At 47.6% G+C, this 20,194-nt stretch overlaps 1 protein-coding gene across 2 annotated transcripts in view; it reads right to left on the bottom strand.

Moving 5' to 3' along the window:
* Window positions 1-20,194, bottom strand: part of LOC143805341 (uncharacterized) — a 105,773-nt gene that overhangs the window by 35,296 nt on the left and 50,283 nt on the right. The window contains exon 1 of one of the 2 annotated variants that reach the window (XM_077284577.1): window positions 17,659-17,756. The exons of the other annotated variant lie outside the window; for it this stretch is intronic. Within the exon in view, the coding sequence (XP_077140692.1) occupies window positions 17,659-17,716 (58 nt within the window). The 5' untranslated portion in view covers window positions 17,717-17,756. Of the gene's footprint in view, window positions 1-17,658; window positions 17,757-20,194 lie in introns of those variants that run through there. 2 annotated transcript variants of the gene reach the window in all.

Genomic DNA, 20,194 nt, shown 5'->3' with positions numbered 1-20,194 from the left:
CAATAGAATGAGAAAAAATTTTATAATTACCTCACAGTCACTACTAATCGTTCCTCCGCACAGATGCTTTCACGGAAAGTGCTGCGATGATGATGTATCTCATCCTTCACATGTGAAAGCAGAACATCAAAGGTCTCAATGGACATCCGTAAATAGCGTTGGAATTTAGAAGGGTGATCCCGAAGCTGAAGATACAGGGTGTGAAAGGCACCATAAGTACTCCGCAAGAAATTCACTTCGTGGATCCAATATCTCCTTTGCGAACTACGCTTTCTCTGCCGAAGTCGCAACCGCATCAAGCGAAATCGAACCAGCTCAGACACAAACATCTTGCTAGCAGAAGTTCACTCAATGCTTTCAAAATGGAGAATGAGTCTGCACCCACACCCCGACGAGGACAAAAGGAGAAAAAAAAAAAAAACTTTATTGACAGTGACAAACGCAGACAAACGGATACATCGCAAACGGACATCAAAATGAGAAAAACGCTGTCAAAAGCGTTAACGCAAGCGTTAACGTGAAGCCGATTTTTCTACAAATTTGATCCTTTTCTGTACATGCGTTTAACGGATCCGTTTAACGCCATGTACTTGACGCAATGTGAACCTGGCCAAGTTGACCAGCGATTTCTCATTTTTACTACAAAATTTACAAAACAATTTTTTTTTTAGCAACCACCTCACATTTGAAGCGAGTTTGGGGGGGGTCAATATAAACGGAAAAAAACCAAAAGTGACACCATTCTAAAAACTGCACCCCTCAAGGTGAATAAAACCACATTCAAGAAGTTTACTAACCCTTCAGGTGCTTCACCAGAACTAAAGCAATGTGGAAGGAAAAAAAATGAACATTTTACATTTTTTTCACAAAAAATTAACTTTGGAACCAAACCTTTTTTTTATTTTCACAAGGGTATCAGGAGAAACTGGACCACAAAATTTGTTGTACAATTTCTCCTGAGTATGCCAATACCCCGTATATGTGGGGAAAAGCCACTGACTTTTTGAACGCATAATTGGCTGAAATCAATGGCGGGCTCTATCGCACTATCAGCACTTTGCTACATGTGCACTATGTACTTAATAGTTTGTCCAAATTCAAGAGAAAATATAATTTTTTATTTATTCCTATCTTGTTGCCCCCCTTCCCCTGTTTTGTGCTATATGATATACTGATGAATTTCTGCAGAAGGATGTTTGGTTACTAGCCATAGGACAGTGTTAAGCATTGAGACATATACCATGCCTTGCTTGGTTGTCTAGCTGCTCATTTTGTTCTGTTTATTATGCCAGAACTTGCTATTGATCTAATATGTTTTCTTGATTGTCTGGGTCTGTAACTATAATCAAATATTATTTACCGTATTTTTCGGACTATAAGACGCACCGGACCATAAGGCGCACCCCAAATTTGGGGTGAAAATTGCAGAAAAAAAGATTTTTTATAAGATGGGGGTCCATCTTATTGTCCGAATTTACAGTATCTTACCTGAGGGCTGGTGGTGGCAGAGCAGGGTCACAGGAGGCATGGTGGCGGCAGAGGTAGGGTGATGCGGTACGGCGTGCACCTGAGCAGGGTCCCTTCCTGCTTAGGTGGGCGACGCCACGGCCTGGTGTCCATAGGAGGGTGGCAGCAGTGGTTACCGACAGAGGTGCTGGGATGAGGAGGCACAGTGAGAGGTATGGCGTGAGAGGGGTCCCTTTCCCCGGTGAGGTGATGGAAGGATCTCGTGGGCACATGGACTGGAGATGGAGGTAGTGGTGTACATTGTGAAGCGAGTATTCCACAGGAGCTCATATGTCTGAGTCCTTGCCGCTTCCCGGCGCTCCTCAGCGCAATAATTATTTCAGAAGCCGGTAATAAGTGAGGAGCTCCGCTACCGAGACACAGCCGCCATGACCGGACACTGCGGGAAAAGCGCCTCTGTACTGCTGCGAGCCCTGCTGGAGGCGGTGAGCCTGCCGTGCCATGCGGTGCTGAGGAGCGCCGGGAAGCGGCAAGGACTCAGACATATGAGCGCCTGTGGAATACTCGCTTCACAATGTACACCACTACCTCCATCATCTTCAGTCCATGTGCCCACGAGATCCTTCCTGAACCTTGCTGCACCCATCCTGGAAAGCAAAAGGATGGAGTATACAGAGTCCAAAGTCCCGGTGAGGTGATGCAGCAGCCCGGCAAGGCAGCAGAGCCGGGTGAATCCTGTTGATATCGGTGGGCGCGGCCATCTTCCTGAGGCCGCACGTTCGCAGATGGAGCTCTGCTGCCCGGGGCTTCAGGAAAATGGCCGCCGCGATCCCCATCTGCGCACGCGCGGCATCCCGCGGCCATTTTCCTGAAGCCCCGGGCAGCAGAGCTCCATCTGCGAACGTGCGGCCTCAGGAAGATGGCCGCGCCCACCGATATCAACAGGATTCACCCGGCTCTGCTGCCTTACCGGGCTGCTGCATCACCTCACCGGGAAAAGGGACCCCGCTCACTGCGCCTCCTCATCTCCGTACCTCTGCTGCCACACCTCTGCCGCCGCACCTCTGCCGCCACGGTAAGCCTGCATTGCGACTATTAGACGCACCCCCCATTTTCCCCCCTTTTTTGGGGGGGGAAAAGTGCGTCTTGTAGTCCGAAAAATACGGTACTTTTGTCAACACGGTACTATACATGTACTATGTGACAGGGTCCATCACCCTCATTTGGTGGGTATGTTCACAGTCACGTGTGACTTTTAATTGCTTTTAATTGTTGTTGATCTCTCTCCTCTGATGTGCTAGATCATATCAGAGGAGAGAGAAACAAATGGGAAATCAGACTTTTTTTTGCCTTAACCGTTATTCGGTGAATAACGATCACAACACTGGGGGACGGTAAAACCTGACCCAAATCATGTTCTCCGGGTCTCAGCTACCCCTGTTGGGGGGCGCTAAAACCTTATTTCTCAGCGCCTTTTAAAAGCGGTTTTGAGGAATAAGTACGCTTAACTGCCGCCGTTAAAAGGCGTATAGGTGGTCGTTATGGGGTTAAAAAAATATTGCACAAAAAAAATGCTGAAGGGGCCACATTTTCTGTAAAACCCAAGATTTCGCTTTATGGGTTTGTTCACAGGGAGCTTAAAAAGGGAACTTGTCACCCCCTCAGACGTTTGTAACTAAAAGAGCCACCTTGTGCAGCACTAATGCTGCATTCAGACAAGGTGGCTCTTTTAGTTATGCTCCCTGCACACAGTGAAATAAACGTTTATAAAATGCACCCCTCATACCGTTAAATTGTTCCGGGGGCGGGACTTTCCTTCCTAATCAGACGCCTCCCAGCCGTCACTCCGGGCCTGTGGCCGCCGCCTCCTCTTGCTTCTTTATCGTCCCCGGCACCTGAGCATTGTTTTTTTCTGGGCATGCGCAGTTGCGTTGCCCTTCAAACTTACAGCGCAGGCGCCGGGGACGCTAATGAAGCAAGAGGAGGCGGACAGGCCCTGAGTGACGGCTGTGCTGCATCTGATCAGGAAAGAAAGTCCCGCCCACGGGACGATTTCAGGGGTATGAGGGGTGCATTTTATAAACGTTCATTTCAGTGTGTGCAGGGAGCGTAACTAAAAGAGCCACCTTGTCTGAATGCAGCATTAGTGCTGCACAAGGTGGCTCTTTTAGGCTTCTTTCACACTAGCGTCGGCGTCCTTTGAAGGGAACCCGTCAGCAGGATTGTGCACAGTAACCCACAGGCAGTGTCACGTAGGTGCAGTTATACTGATTACAATGATACCTGGGCTGATGAAATCTGTCTTGTGGTTGTTTAACCACTTAGTGACGGAGCCAAATTTTATAAGTCTGACCAGTGTCACTTTATGTGGCAATAACTCTGGAACGCTTCAACATAACCCAGTGATTTTGAGATTGTTATTTCGTGACACATTATACTTTCTGATAATGGTAAATTTAGGTCGATATGTTTTGTGTTTATTTATAAAAAAAATATCAGAAATTTTAGAAAAATGTTAAAAAATTAGCAATTTTCAAACTTTGAATGATTATTCCTTTAATCCAGATAGTCAAACCAGAGCAAAACATTAATAAATAACATTTCACACATGTCTGCTTTACATCAGCATCATTTATAAAATGTTCTTTTATTTTGTTAGCATTTTAGGAGGTTTAAAAATGTAGCAGTAATTTTTCATTTTTTCAAGGAAATTTACAAAATTATTTTTTTAGGGACTTATCCATGTTTGAAGTGACTTTAGGGGTCCCATATATTGGGAAACCCCCAAAAGTTATAACATTTTAAAAACAGCACCTCCTGACATATTGAAAACTGCAGTCAGGTAGTTTATTAACCCTTCAGGTGATTTTCAGGAATTAATTCAAAGTGGCATGACAAATGAAAATGTGTATTTTTACCCCCTAAATGTCGCTAACTTCTGAACAGATTACTATAGCTGTCAGACTCTAAGGCCGCTCTTTGGTCATGAATTGCCATGGCAAACATCAGGACCACACAATCATGATCTGAGGGCACCAATTGGTATAAATAGGAAGCCCCCACACTCTGTTAACCATTTATAATGATGTAGTCACTATTGACAGCAGCATCTAAGGGGTTAAACAGATTTGGACGCTACAAACACTGATCATGACTGATGCAGCAAGTTGTCAGCTATAGTGTACAGCCGACAGCTGCTGGATTGTCACCTGTATGGGGATGCTATTCTCTTATATCTCAGGTCAGTTAAAAGACGTATTGGCAGTCATTAAGGGGTTAATCTTTATTTTCAGTTAATGATACACTCGTGTTTTGGGGGGGCATTTCATGTGGTGCTCTGCCTAGGTAATGCAGACTGCTGACAGGTCACTGATCCCTCACTGACCTGCCCCCTAGTTTGCATAATGAATATCTGTACATATTTATAAAAAAAAAACAAAAAAAACACACACACACACACATTCTACAGGCATGTGCCAGCCGTGGCACCTGCTCTACAGCATAATCACGTTTTGTGTGCTAATACTACATTTTATTCACATTATTCAGCTAGGGGGGAAAAAAAAAAGTCAATTTGAAACCTGCTCAGTAGCTGCTATCAGTGTCTAGCTGTGATCCCATAGCTGCAACTGCACATGTGATGGCAGCTCCATCTTAGGCCATGTTCACACAATGCGTTTTTTACCGCGGAACCGCAGCGATTTTGCCGCTGCGGGTCCGCAGCTGTTTTCCATGCAGGGTACAGTACAATGTAACCCTATGGAAAACAGGAAACGCTGTGCACATGATCCTGAAATTCACTAAAAAAGCCGCGCTGAATAGCTGCGGTAAAAAAGAAGGACCATGTCACTTTGTGCGGAACTGCAGCGGTTCTGCACCCATAGACCTCCATTGTGAGATCAAACCCGCAGTAAAACCCGCAGATCAAAAATATATCTGCGGGTTTTATTGCGGTTATGGGTGGAGAAACCGCTGCAGCAGGAAGTGCGGGGATGCGGGTGGAAGTGCGTCGGCGGAAGTGCGTGGGCGGAGTGTGTTCCGAAGTGACGGAGGCATACCGTCGCATGGGGATCGATGTCGGCTGTTTGATAGATTTGGTATGTATGTATGTATGTATGTATGTATGTATGTATGTATGTATGTATGTGTGTGTGTGTGTGTGTGTGTGTGTGTGTGTGTGTGTGTGTGTGTGTGTGTGTGTGTGTGTGTGTGTGTGTGTGTGTGTGTCCCCATGCGACGATAGTGCCACCATTGTGCTAAGTCGCCGTATGGGACTACTACTCCCATCCGGTATTAGGATGGGAGAGTTGTCCCTGTGTCCGGCGACTTAGCACAGTTGTAAAGCTACACAAAACACACACAATACACATACATGACACACAGTACATACAACATATAACACAGAGTATATACTCACCAACAGCACACTGGTAGGCGAAGCCCTCGATCCCCTAGAAAAAATCCCAAAATAAAAAATCAAATCCATACTCCCTGTCCGCAGAATCCATAAAACGAGTGTCCCACGCCGATCGGCTGCTCTCCGGCGATACACTGCCAGGAGCTTCGCTCCTGGCAGTGTATCGCGTACTGTTCCGGAGTTCAATGGCTCCGGCGTCTCGGTTAACGGCAGTACAGCTGCGTTGAACTTTCCCACGCAGCACTGCCGTTAAGCGAGAGTGCCGGGGTCAATGACCGCCGGCAAACTCGCTCGCGCATGCGCAGTGACACACCGACAGGAACTATGGCTCCTGTCAGTGTGTTGCTGCAGCCGTGGAGAGCAGACATATCTCTGGATGTGTGTGTTCTCCATGGAAGATCTTCGTGGGACCCTCGATGGATTTCTGCGGACAGGGCCAGGGAGTATGAATTTGTTTTTTTATTTTTCGTCTTTTTCAGGTCGAGGGTCTTCAGGACGGATTGAGCGTACAATAAAATATGGTCAAAAAGTGTGTGTCTTTATTTCATTAAAATATTTTTTTTCTAGTGTGTGTTTTTTTTTTAACCCTTTCATTGGATTAATAATGGATAGGCGTCTTATTGACGCCTCTCCATTATTAACCGGGCTTAATGCCACCTTACAATAGCAAGGTGGCATTAACCCCTCATTACCCCATATCCCACCGCTACAGGGAGTGGGAAGAGAGGGGCTAAGTGCCGGAATTGGCACATCATTTTGATGCGCCTTTTCTGGGGCGGCTGCGGGCTTATATTTGTAGCCAGGGGGGGGGGGGGGCAAATATCCATGGCCCCTTTCCTAGGCTATGAATATAAGCCCACGGCTGTCTGCGTAGCCTTTCTGGCCTAAAAATATAGGGGGATCCCAACACTTTTTTGGGGGGGCTCTCCCTTTATTTCTGAGCCAGAAAGGCTACGCAGACAGCTGTGGGCTTCATATTCATGGCCTGGGAACAGCCATGGGTATTTTAACCCCTTCCCAGGCCACAAATATTGGCCCGCAGCAGTCTGCCTAGCCTTTCTGGCCTAAAAATATAGGGGGACCCTGTGTCATTTTTTTTTTTTTTTTTTTTTTGGGGGGGGGGGGTCCCCCTATATTTTTTTTGATCATTTTAATAGCATTAATAATGGATAGGCGTCTTATTGACGCCTCCATTATTAACCGGGATTAATGCCACCTTACAATAGCAAAAATACGTGCAACTGAAATACGTGGCACTTAAATACGTGATACGTGGCACTTAAATACGTGATACGTTGCACTTAAATACGTGATACGTGGCACTGAAATACGTGGCACTTAAATACGTGATACGTGGCACTTAAATACGTGATACGTGGCACTTAAATACGTGATACGTGGCACTTAAATATGTGGCACTGAAATACGTGATACGTGGCACTGAAATACGTGGCACTGAAATACGTGGCACTGAAATACGTGGCACTGAAATACGTGGCACTGAAATACGTGATACGTGGCACTTAAATACATGATACGTGGCACTTAAATACGTGATACGTGGCACTTAAATACGTGGCACTGAAATACGTGATACGTGGCACTGAGATACGTGGCACTGAAATACGTGGCACTGAAATACGTGGCACTGAAATACGTGACATGTGGCACTAAGTCTACGTTCACATTTGCGGTCTGCGCAACATTTAACATGGGGGCGCATGGACATGCGTTGCACTTGCGTTTTGCGACGCATGCGTCACTGCGGCGCACGCGTCCGGGCGCAGAGGATGCAGCAAGTTGCATTTTTGCTGCGTCCAAAATCAACCAAAAAAAGGACGCATGCGTTGCAAAACGCAGTGTTGTGCATGCGTTTTGCTGCGGTTTGCGTTGTGCGTTGCATCGCCGACGCTGCGGCGCACAACGCAAATGTGAACGTAGCCTTAAATACGTGGCACTTAAATAGCTGGATAGAGCTGGATCCGCGGGCTGTGATCTGGCCTACGCTCAGCACTCTGCGGAGCGCTGTCATTCAAAACACGTCCACTCATTTTGGTGTTTAGTCCCAAAATGGAGGATGGAAGAAGAAAAGGGTTGGACAAGGAAATGACATTTCTTTTTTTTTTTCCCCCACTGCAGTTAAAGCTTTATTTGTGTCAAACACAGACAATCTGCAGAGAAAACTGCATAAAAAAAAAAAAAAAAAAAAAAAAAAAATCGCACTAAAAACCGCATCAAAAACGCACCAAAAACCGCACCTGCGTTTTCTGCCAAGAGCTGCAGTTTTTAGTGCAGAAAAACAGCAGGGAAATCAGGAACGTGTGAACATGGCCTTACTGAAGAAAAAAGTTCCTCCTCCAAGATGGGACTGCCAGCGTCTGCACAGTAGCAGCTATCGGCTATCTCTGAGATGCTACTGCGTAGGCGGCAGTATTATTGGCAAGCAAAATATGTGATTATGCTGCAGAGCAGGTGGCTGGCACCTGCCTGTAGAAGGTTTTTTTCTTTAAATATGTACAGATATTCAGTATGTAAACTAGGGGGCAGGTCAGTGAGGGATCAGTGACCTGTCAGCAGTCTTCAGTATGAATACCTAAGCAAAGCACCACTTTAAGACCCCCCACAGGCCGCCTCGGAGCACGAGCATATCATTAACTCAAAACTGAAAATAAAGAACAAACATAACATGGGTTTCCTCACCAGGTATCATGATAATCAGTATGACGGCGCCAACCTGACACTGTCTGTAGGTTACTGTGCACAATCCTGCTGACAGGTTCCTTTTAAGTGTTTTTTTCTGTTTGAGCAGATTCTGCGCCAAAATCCACATAAAAATACACATACACTTCAAATCCGCTTGCAAAAGCCATTCCCATTCACTTTTTTTTTTTCAGTTTAAAAAAGTCATCAAATGCTTTCCCACATAAATTGCTGCAAAACATGTGGCTTCTATTGCAGTTTTTGCCAAGGTTTTGCAGCACAAAATGTGCCAAGAACACATCACCTTGATACATTCATAAAAATTAAAAATGTATCAAAAACCACACAAAAAAAAGTGTTAGGGTATGTGTCCACAATCAGGAACTGCTGCGGTTTCGATGCTGCATATTTCTGCAGTCAAAACCATAGCGGCCAGATGTTACAGCATAGTGGATGGGATTTCTAGGAATCACATGTCCACTAAGTGTGCAGGTACGCCTGTGGACCATCCGTGGACACTGACATGCGGCACGTCTTCCAGAACCGCAACACATCGAATTCTGTTTCGGAGACGCGAGTTCAATAGACGGCAGCGCTTTGGACGCAGAGAACATGCATTGAGTCCAAACGTGGCTAGTTCTGGATCGTAGGCACCCGCGCCTTATAGCTAAAAAAGTGGCAGCAGGTACAGTCAGAAAAAGCAACAAGATTTTACATTTGTGTTGACACTTGTGAATTCTAGGATGCATTGGTGACATTTGGAACTGTGCGTGGTTGGATAAATCTGGGAATATTTATACAATTCATAAATTGGTTATATTTCAGCAGCTATGCTATGTACAGCAGAGTCAGCAAGTCATAGGCGGGTCTAGTGGACATGTCCAGTGTGAAGACATGAGGTGTGGGGGAAGCGCTAATAAATATCAAAATGATTGTGTCAAGAAAATGTATCAATGTTGTGTTGCAAATAAAAATTACATTTTTGGCCACAAAAAGAAGAGCCCACATCCTGCTACGCAGATCTCCACTGTTTAGGGTATGTGCACACGTTGCAGATTCCATTGCGGATTTTCTGCGCAGATTCTGCAAAAATCCGAAGGTAAAAACACCCTGCATTTTACCTGCGAGTTTTGTGCAGATTTTGCCTGCGGTTTTACACCTGCAGATTCCTATAATGGAACAAATCTAAAATGCTGCGAAATCCGCCCAAAGAATTGACATGCTGCGGAAAATAAACTGCTACGTTTCTGAGCGGAATTTTGCGCAGCATGTGCACTGCGGATTTGGTTTTCCATAGGTTTACATGGTACTGTACATTGCATGGCAAACTGATGCGGATCTGCAGGGCCAAATCCGCAATGTGTGCACATACCCTTAGAGGCCGATTGCTGTCCTGTAGGTGTGTGCAAACTGAAGTCCCCATATATACAAGTGCAACAACACGGGTCCTGATTTTTACTACCATACTGCTTTTACACGTAGCATTATAAGGGTATATGCACACGTTGCGGATTAGCCTTAGGAATTTCTGCTGCAGATTCTTCCCTCTCTTGCCAGAAAACGCAGGTGCGGTTTTGTTGCGTTTTTGCTGCATTTTTTGATGCGTTTTTTCCATGCAGATTTGTATGCGTTTTTGAAAGCTAAATAAAGATCTATTATTGACAAAAAAAAGATTTGTGATGTCATTTCTTCTCCAGCCTCCTCTTTTACATTTGTCCAATCCAAACTCCATTACACACAGACAGATAGAAGGAATGAGGCCGGCTTCACACTAGAGAGTTTTACGGACGTATGAGAGGCGCAAAACCAACGCATTGCACACAGACCAATGATTCTCTATGGGACAGCTCCTATCTGCCGTATATTTCGCAGCCGCATTTTACAGGCGTAGAAAATCACAGCATGCTGCGTTTGTCAGCATACTGCGAAAATTCCGCAACTGAGGTTACTGTAGTTCACTGGTCTCACTTTATGCCATTGCTGCGTAGGAACTTTCTCACACAGCAGTGCCAAAAGTGAGACTAGGGACTATTTTTTTTACAGTGGTGGAGGAATACAGTGCGGAAGGATACCTCTCTCCCGTCATTGTATTCCTGGAGCCCCCAGAGAGAGGTCGCATCAGCTGATGCTGCTGCTCTCCACTGGAGATCGTCGAGGGACACTCGTGGATTTCTGCAGATCAGGGAGTATATTGTTTATTTGTTATTTTAACATTTTGTACAGGTGACACTGGCTTCGGGAAACAAAGCGACAAGTGATGGTGAGTATGTACTCTATATTATATGTACTGTATGTCTGTATGTATGTATTGTATGTAATGTATGAATGAATGTTGTATGTTCTGTCATATTTTCCTTTCTTTTTTTTTTTTTACATTCACATTAGCCGAATGATGGGACTACTACTGTCCCATCATTGGCTAATGTGTCAATCACTGCCACTGTAGCAGGCATAGCCCAATGGGACTTGAAGTCCCATCGTACGATGCCTGCTCGCACACACACCCCCAAGGACCCCCCACAGACCGCCGCAGACCCCCGACAGCCTGCCGCAGACCCCCGACAGCCTGCCGCAGACCCCCAGCAGCCCCGCACAGACGCCCGACAGCCCCGCAATCTCCGCAGACACACACAAACACCCGCACACAGACACGCACATCTTCCCCGCACAGTCTCCGCCCACACACTCTCCTGTTATGGTGACCTGTGGTTAGGAGCACTAGGAATGACCTGATGAGCAAACTAGTAATACAGGACCAGCTCTGGGAAGTGGGAGCTCTGCTGACCGCAACCACTAATCCTATCACAACAACTAGAAATAGCCGTGGAGCGTACCTGACTCTGCCTAGACGCCTCTTCACAGCCTAAGAGCTAACTACCCCTAAAGATAGAAAATAAAGCCTACCTTGCCTCAGAGAAATTCCCCAAAGAAAACAGGCAGCCCCCCACAAATATTAACTGTGAGTTAAGATGGAAGTCACAAACACAGGAATGAAACAGGTTTCAGCAAAGGAGGCCAGACTTAACTATACAGACTGAGGATAGAAAAGGCAACTTTGCGGTCAGCACAAAAAACTATAAAAACCACGCAGAGTGTGCAAAAAAGACCCCCGCACCGACTCACGGTGCGGAGGTGCCACTCTGCATCCCAGAGCTTCCAGCTAGCTTGGCAAAATCATGATAGCAAGCTGGACAAGAAAACAGATAAACAATTTAACTAGCAGGGACTTAGCTTTTGCTGGAGTAGACGGTCATCTGCAAGATCCAAGAGAGAACTGAACCAGTACTAGAACATTGACAGCTGGCATCAAGTAACGATCTGAGTGGAGTTAAATAGAGCAGCCAGCCTAGAACTAAATGAGGTCAGCTGGAGAAGGAACCACAGAACCAGCAGCTCCACTCACAGCCACCAGAGGGAGTCCATGGACAGAACTCGCCGAAGTACCATTCATGACCACAGGAGGGAGTTCGAGAACAGAATTCACAACACTTTCCCCCCCTCCCGATCTGCAGCGTTTCTGGCAGCAAAACCGCAGATCTTTTTTTGATCTGCGGTTTGGCTGCGGATGTGCCCGACTCAATGCAAGTTAATGGGTGCAGAAACGCTGCAGATGCACACAAATAAATGACATGCTCCGTCTTTTAACCCGCAGCGTTTTCAGTGCGGAATCTTCCGCACCATTAGCACAGCATTTTTTTTTTTTTTCAATGATTTACATTGTACTGTAAATCACTTGCGGATCTGCAGCGTTTCTGCACGGTAAAAAACGCTGCGGATCCGCAGGATATCCGCAACGGGTGCACATGGCCTTAGGCTCCTGTTTGTGATCACAAAAAAAAAATTTTTCTTCAAGAAGCTAGAAAAAGCAGCTAGAAAATGTCCAGTGTCATTTCAATAAATTGTTATAGCTTTTCTTCAATACGCAAGGCAAACGTTGTGACCCAAGACAACTGTAAATAGCGGGACCACCTTACACTCTAAGCAAGTGTCCCTTCTCTACAACCAGTGTTCCAGAAGAGGTGCCCCTCTAATCAGTACCCCCACCGCTGTAAAGCTTACCCTAACTAGCATTTCTACTTCTGCAGAAACGCTATGACAAATTAGGGATCGGATCACATTAGATGAGCAAACACGTACCAACACCGATGCTCCCCTCCCTCCATACCACCCCCCCACATCGGCGCTCCCCTCCCTCCATAACACCCCCCACCGCATCGGCGCTCCCCTCCCTCCATACCACACACACCCCCCCGTCGGCGCCCCCCCCCCTCCATACCATACCACCCACACCACACACACACGTCGGCACTCCCCTCCCTCCGTACCACACACACCCCCGTGTCGGCGCTCCCCTCCCTCCATACCAACCCCCCGCGTCGGCACTCCCCTCCCTCCATACCACCCCCCCTGCGTCGGCGCTCCCCTCCCTCCATACCACACACACACCCCCGTCGGCGCTCCCCCCCCTCCATACCATACCACACACACACACACACACACACACACACACACGTCGGCACTCCCCTCCCTCCGTACCACACACACCCCCGTGTCGGCGCTCCCCTCCCTCCATACCAACCCCCCTGCGTCGGCGCTCCCCTCCCTCCATACCACACCCCCCTGCGTCGGCGCTCCCCTCCCTCCATACCACCCCCCGTGTCGGCGCTCCCCTCCCTCCATACCACACCCCCCTGCGTCGGTGCTCCCCTCCCTCCATACCACCCCCCGTGTCGGCGCTCCCCTCACTCCATACCACACCCCCCTGCGTCGGCGCTCCCCTCCCTCCATACTAGCCCCCCTGCGTCTGCGCTCCCCTCCCTCCATACCACACCCCCCTGCGTCGGCGTTCCCCTCCCTCCATACCACACCCCCCTGCGTCGGCGTTCCCCTCCCTCCATACCACACCCCCCTGCGTCGGCGCTCCCCTCCCTCCATACTAGCCCCCCTGCGTCGGCGCTCCCCTCCCTCCATACTACCCCTGCGTCGGCACTCCCCTCCCTCCATACTACACCTCTGCACCGGAACTCCCTCCCTCCATACTACCCCTGCATCGGCACACTCCTCCCTCCATACTACCCCCTGCGTCGGCGCTCCCCTGCCTCCATACTACCCCTCTGCATCGGCACTCCCCTCCCTACATACTACCCCTCTGCACCGATTCTCCCCTCCCTACATACTATCCCCTGCATCGGCGTTCCCCTCCCTCCATACATCTTCGTTCACTAGAACTCACATCACTAACCGCTGTAAAAAACAAAACCCAATAAACAATGGCATAAGTGGTTTTTCTAGGGTCCCTATAAAATAACTCCAGGCCTACCCCGTCATATGGGTGCGTCCTATCCATATCATCTGGGGGACGGAGAGAAAGAACAGAAACATACACGACAGCTGTGAGGACTATCCCGTGGTGCTCAGCAGGGAAGTACTACAACACCCAGGCGCTAGTAGGTAGGCTACTGATTTCTACCTGAAAAGGAAACTCTGGATGTGCCTTCGGACCGGCCGGTCTCAGCCAGCCCTGTTAGCAGTGCTCTGGATTGTGGATGCCGAAGCCTTCAGTAAAGAGGTAAAGAGACTGCAACCCTGTGTCCCCGTCATTTACGGCAACCTACAACACCACCTACACCTTTTATTGGGCGCCCCTTAGCAGGGCCACGGACCGGGTCGGGCCACCGTGACATTCCCAGAACCGAGAGACCCGGTACCGAATACCCCGCTGCCCTGCGTCTGGGGGCCGCTCCACATCAACTCTGGCTCCAGGCAAGGAAGTGCTGTCAATCACTAGAGAGATGTGAGGTATGCAAATTCAGGAGGGGGGTTCCTCAGATATGGCCTGGCGATGCTAAGCGCGCACCCTGCACTCTAATTGGTATATGGGAATTAAGAGCGCTTTTGCACACAAGAGGCACAGATTAGTTTCCATTGTGTTTTGGGGTGACAGACTCCCTTTAAAAAGGGAACCTGTCACCTCAATTTGCTGCTATAAGATGCAGCCACTGCCTTTCGGGGCTTATCTACAGCATTCTATAATGCTGTACATAAGCCCCCATTCTGACCTGAAAGATAAGAAAAACCAAGTTTTATTATACTTACCCGGGGGGGGCGGTCCGGTCCAATGGGTGTCGCAGGTCCCGGGTCCGGCGCCTCACATCCTCAAGCGATGTCCTCATCCTGCTTGCTTCATGCCACTCTCCTGCGCTGGTGTACTGATCTGCCCTGTTGAGGGCAGAGCAAAGTACTGCAGTGCACTGGGCCTCTGACCTTTCCCGGCGCCAGCGCACTGCATTACTTTACTCTGCCCTCAACAGGGCAGATTAGTATGCTTGCGCAGGAGAGCGGCACGAAGCAAGCAGGATGACGACGACATCGCATGAAGAAGAGAGGCGCCAGACCCGGGACCTGCGACACCCATCGGACCGGACCGCTCCCGGGTGAGTATAATAAAACTTGTTTTTCTTCTATTTCAGGTCGGACCATGGGCTTATCTACATCATTATAGAATGCGGTAGATAAGCCCCGAAAGGTAGTGGTCGTATCTTATAGCGGCAAAACAAGGTGACAGGTTCCCTTTAAAAGGGAACCTGTCAACAGGATTGTGCACAGTAAGCTACAGACAGTGTCCGTTTGGCACTGTAAAGCCAGGGTCACATTTGTGAGTGCAATGCGAGGCTCTTGCATCAATACCCGGCACTGCCGCCGGCACTCAGGACAGGAGCGTGCGACATGCATGCAGCCGCACACTCCAGTCCCGAGTGCCGGGTATTGACACCTGAGGTTCTCGCATTGCACTCGCAAGTGCGACCCCAGCCTTATACGGATTAAAAATCATACCTGGATTGATGTCTGAGCCTGCCCGCAGAAGTGGATTTAAAAAAAAAATATATATATATATATATTTCATTATGTAAGCTAGGGGACAGGTCAGTGAGGAATCAGTGACCTATCAGACGCCACACTGGTGATTACCTAGGCAGAGCACCACATGAAATGGCCCCCACACACAGGCCGCCCCAAAGCAGGAGTGTATCATTAACTGAAAATAAAGATTAAACAACCACAAGACAGATTTCATCGGCCAAGGTACCATTGTAATCAGTATAATGACGCTGACCTGACAGTGTCTGTAGGTTACTGTACACAATCCTTCTGACAGGTTCCCTTTAAAAGGAAACTGTTGGCGGGATTTCATCTCCCAAACTATATCTGCATTTAGCCCTTTCAAAAGACAAGAGCAGCAAAACCTTTACATGACCAGTCCGTTCCTGAGAAATCAGCATTTGAAATTGATATACAAAGGAGTCTGAAGAACTATAGTAGATGTGAATCCTCCATCACTCCAGCTCTATTCCCCAACCAGTGCCGCCGCCATCTCCTCCTCCTGCTGCTGCTTGACTAATGGCTCCTTTGCATGAAGTCCCACAGAATATACAGCTTAAACATCCGCTATTGTTAGCAGGTTCCATTCTCTCAGGATTTAAATATTATACAGCATAGAAAGATTTGTGGGTTTCCTCTGGTTCACCAGTTTTCTCTCACATTCTAAACACAGACATACAGGGAATTGTGATCGCTATTGGGAACGGTGCCAAAAATGTCTGTAAAGCGCAGTGAAATTAATGGTGCTATATGAGCAAGATAAAAAAAAAAATATATGGGAAAACCCTTGGCCCACTTAACTCTATATAGGAACTAGTACGACAGAAACAGGTTCAAAGTATAATAGTGCAAAAACAAGTGAAAAAAAAAAAAAAAAGTGTTGCTCTCACCCATTTGAGCTTCAGGGACGTCACATCCAAAGGGATTTCATTGATAGCCTTGTTGTGCCCCCTGCATGTGAGCAATATGGACCCCATCATATGTGCATCTTTCTCCCCATAACATGTACATTACCCAGACATCTCGCTGTCAAAAGGAGAAATGCGTCGGGCAGGAATTGTTTTCTGGGGTATACACCACGAGATCTACACTGGGGTATTGCCCTTGTTAGGGTGGGGGCACATGCAGAGCGGATAACAGGGCAGATAGACTGGATCAACTGCTGAAGGCTGCGATGAAATCCCGTTGGATGTGACGTCCCTATAGCTCGTTTGGGCGAGATCCACACTTTATTTCACTTATTTATTATGACACATTGAACCTGCTTCTGTCCTACTAGTTCCTATATAGGGTTGAGCGGGCCCTACTGTTGGCCAAGGGTCTTTCCCTATCTGACCAGGGTTGTTAACCTTTAATAAGACAAAACTATGTTTTAAGGAATCTTTCTATGTTCATACAGCATAGAGGCTGTCAATTAAGCAGTAGGTGGCGGAGGAATAGATAGGGAGTGACAGAGGCTTCACATTATCATAGCCCTTCAGTCTCTTTGCATATTAACCCAGACACTGATTTCTCAGTAATGGAGCATAGGACCGGCCATGTAAAGGGATTGCTGGACTTGTCTCTGAAAGATCTACATGTGTAGAAAAATAGTTGGGGGGTGAAATCTTGAGGACATTCCCTTTAAGATAACAGCCACTGTCTGATGTCACAGCTATATTCTTACATCTATTTTATCCCAGGATGAAACTGGGGTTGTTACTGTCAGCCTTTACCACAAGCCCAGCAGTAGTCATGGCGGAATATGTCGCTGACCCCAGTGGGAATATGGCGATGAGGAGAGATGAGCCGCGGTGCGTAGTGGACACCAGCACAGTATATGCCCCTTATTTAGGGCGTAATCATTCAATCGTGCAGACACAGTGACTGTCCGGATGCCACACACCAGTAATGGCCATGGATCCCAAACACATCAGATCTCTGGAGATTGTGGAACTACAACTCTCAGAGAGCTACATAGCACATTCATACACAGAACTACAAGTCCAAGGAAGCCCTGAACCAGATAAAGTCTTCCCACGAGTACAAGTTAGCCAATGAGGAGCTCGGTGGAGGTAGCACTACGAGTCCCAGAAGGCCAAAGAGAAGTGACCAAGTTCGTGCAGTCTCAAAGGACAAGAACTATAACTCCCAGCAAGGGCCATCACTGCGAGGACACACGTCGGAAACACAATGAGAGTCCACATCGCATGTACCTGATGCCTCGGCCGCCAGGATCCCGAGCAGCAGAACCGCGGCGATCCCCATCTTCATAGCAGTGAATCCTGCAGCGGTGACTGTGTCACCAGTTCGCGCTAAAGCCTCTCATGAACAGCGACCAATCAGCATTACAGAAAGGTTGAGTGGCTCCCATAACAGCCAATCAGAACACATCATGTTGCCGGTGGCTCTGGAATGTTGAGAACTGGTCATAGTCATTCAACCTGTACTTCATAACTAGTTAAAGAGGCGGAGCATGGAGGGGGGTTTAGAATGATGTCACCTGAGATGAGTGGCGTCCTCCAGTGTAGGCACAGACAGGGATAGCACTATAGCCGAAAGCGGCGTTGTGCGGAGGGCTGTGTGAGGAGCTGCACCATGGAGCACGATGCTGAAGGTGGTTTCTATTCGGCGATCTTTTGTTATTTTTTTTTATTATTTTGCAGGTTTAACGACAAAAAAAAAAAAAAAAATACAATAAAATACGGCGAGGAGCCCTGATGCGAATACGCTTAAAAGCAGCTACGCAAAAATGGCCATCAGAGTGGGCACGACCATGGAGCAGTGACTAGAGAATATGGGGGTTTCGCCGTAGAGCCCCGGCAGGTTGGCAGTGAGGACATAGGACTAGTGTTAGGGGTCTGTGGATGTATTTTGGGGGCAAAGAAATATGGATGAGATTACTATATGGGGTTGGAGGGTTACACGGAGAAATGGTCGCTGCTACTTGTATGGGGCTGTTTATTGGGGGCTTTCACAGGAAAAGAGCTGATGTTACTCAAGTGGGGTTCCATGATGATGACGATGAGGGGCCGTGCTGTGAAAAGGGGGGTTAATGATGAGGGGCCGTGCAGAGAAGGAGGGATGATGAGGGGCCGTGCAGAGAAGGAGGGATGATGAGGGGCCGTGCAGAGAAGGAGGGATGATGAGGGGCCGTGCAGAGAAGGAGGGATGATGAGGGGCCGTGCAGAGAAGGAGGGATGATGAGGGGCCGTGCAGAGAAGGAGGGATGATGAGGGGCCGTGCAGAGGAGGGATGATGAGGGGCCGTGCAGAGAAGGAGGGATGATGAGGGGCTGTGCAGAGAAGGAGGGATGATGAGGGGCTGTGCAGAGAAGGAGGGATGATGAGGGGCTGTGCAGAGGAGGGGCTGTGCAGAGAAGGGGGAGGGATGATGATAGGCCATGCAGAGAAGGGATGATGATGATGGGTTGTGCGGAGAAGGGGGGTGGGGGGTGATGATGAGGAACCCAACTAAATCGTTCAGATCTTGCTGACAATTTATTTCCTGTCTGCAGCAGCATTTAAAAAAAAAAAAAAAAAAAGCAAAACGTAGCTAAAAACACGATAATCACTTACGAAACCAATTCTTTAGGTCCCAGCAGTGTGTGTATCCCGGCCTTACGTGGCCACTTACCATTCAATGTGTGTGGGAGGGATGTGGTGGCATTGTACTGTGTGTGGGGGAGCTGATTGTACAATGGCTGAATAACAGGAGCAAATTATTTTATAAAAAGCAGTAAATTAGATGGTGCTTAGTCGCTGCTACAAGTAAGGATACAAGTTACAATAACTATCGTAACATGTCAGCAGGATTAATTCTGCTCAGTATTAAGTGATACAAATATAACATAGTAATTACATTGAGCAGAATAAATTTCAGCCTATAGGTTCAGCCCTCTACAGTCACAGTCTCATGTGGCTCCTCGGGAAAATAAATTGGCCACTCCTGTTATACTTAGTACTAGAATCTCACAATAAGGGAAAACTATATGTTATAACGATGCTTCCTCGCATGAATAGAGGAACTTTTCATCAGACCACCCTTTTATCACCTATGCACATAAGTGATCGGAGGTGTCCAGCAGCTGGGACCTGCGCTGATTGGCAGAATAGGGCACTTTTAGCTCTAAGGGCTTGTTCACACTAGCAAATAAATCGGATGACTGCAATTCGATAAAAATTCGGATTGCACTCAGACCTATGTTATTCAATGAGGCCGTGCAGATCCGCATATTTTTTTCTCAGCTGTATTCAGCATGAAAAAAATTGCAACATGCTACGATTTGACTATGAAAGCTGATGGATGAGAGAAAAAAAAAATCAAATGCCTTACAGATCATTGGTATGGCATCAGATTTTTACAGATACATTACAATTCTGTAAGACAGGAAATTGTATATGGTGCTGTAAGTGATTACTGTATTTTTCGGATTATAAGACGCACCCCAAATTTTGAGGAGAAAAATAGGATAGATTTTTTTTTTTGTAATAAAATGGTGGTGCTTCTTATCATGCCTGCGTCTTATTGCTCACTGGGGGGTGGTGGCTGCAGTGAAGCGGGGTTCCAGGGTCGCTGCTGGAGGAGGCAGGAGTGGGGTGATGCTGCAGGCCGGGATGAGGGCATGTTCCGATGTGCTGCTGGTGTTGCTGCGGGGGGGGGGGGCCCTGCAAACATTTTGTGGAATGCCAGAACCCCCTGTGCGGGGACTCCGGGAAAATGGCCACCGGGGGGGTGGCGCATGCGCAGATT

This window comes from Ranitomeya variabilis, chromosome 2 (genome assembly GCF_051348905.1).
Source record: "Ranitomeya variabilis isolate aRanVar5 chromosome 2, aRanVar5.hap1, whole genome shotgun sequence".
Classification (NCBI taxonomy): Eukaryota; Metazoa; Chordata; class Amphibia; order Anura; family Dendrobatidae; genus Ranitomeya; species Ranitomeya variabilis.
The sequence above is the reverse complement of the archived record's forward strand: the minus strand, read 5'-3'. Positions and strand labels throughout refer to the sequence as shown.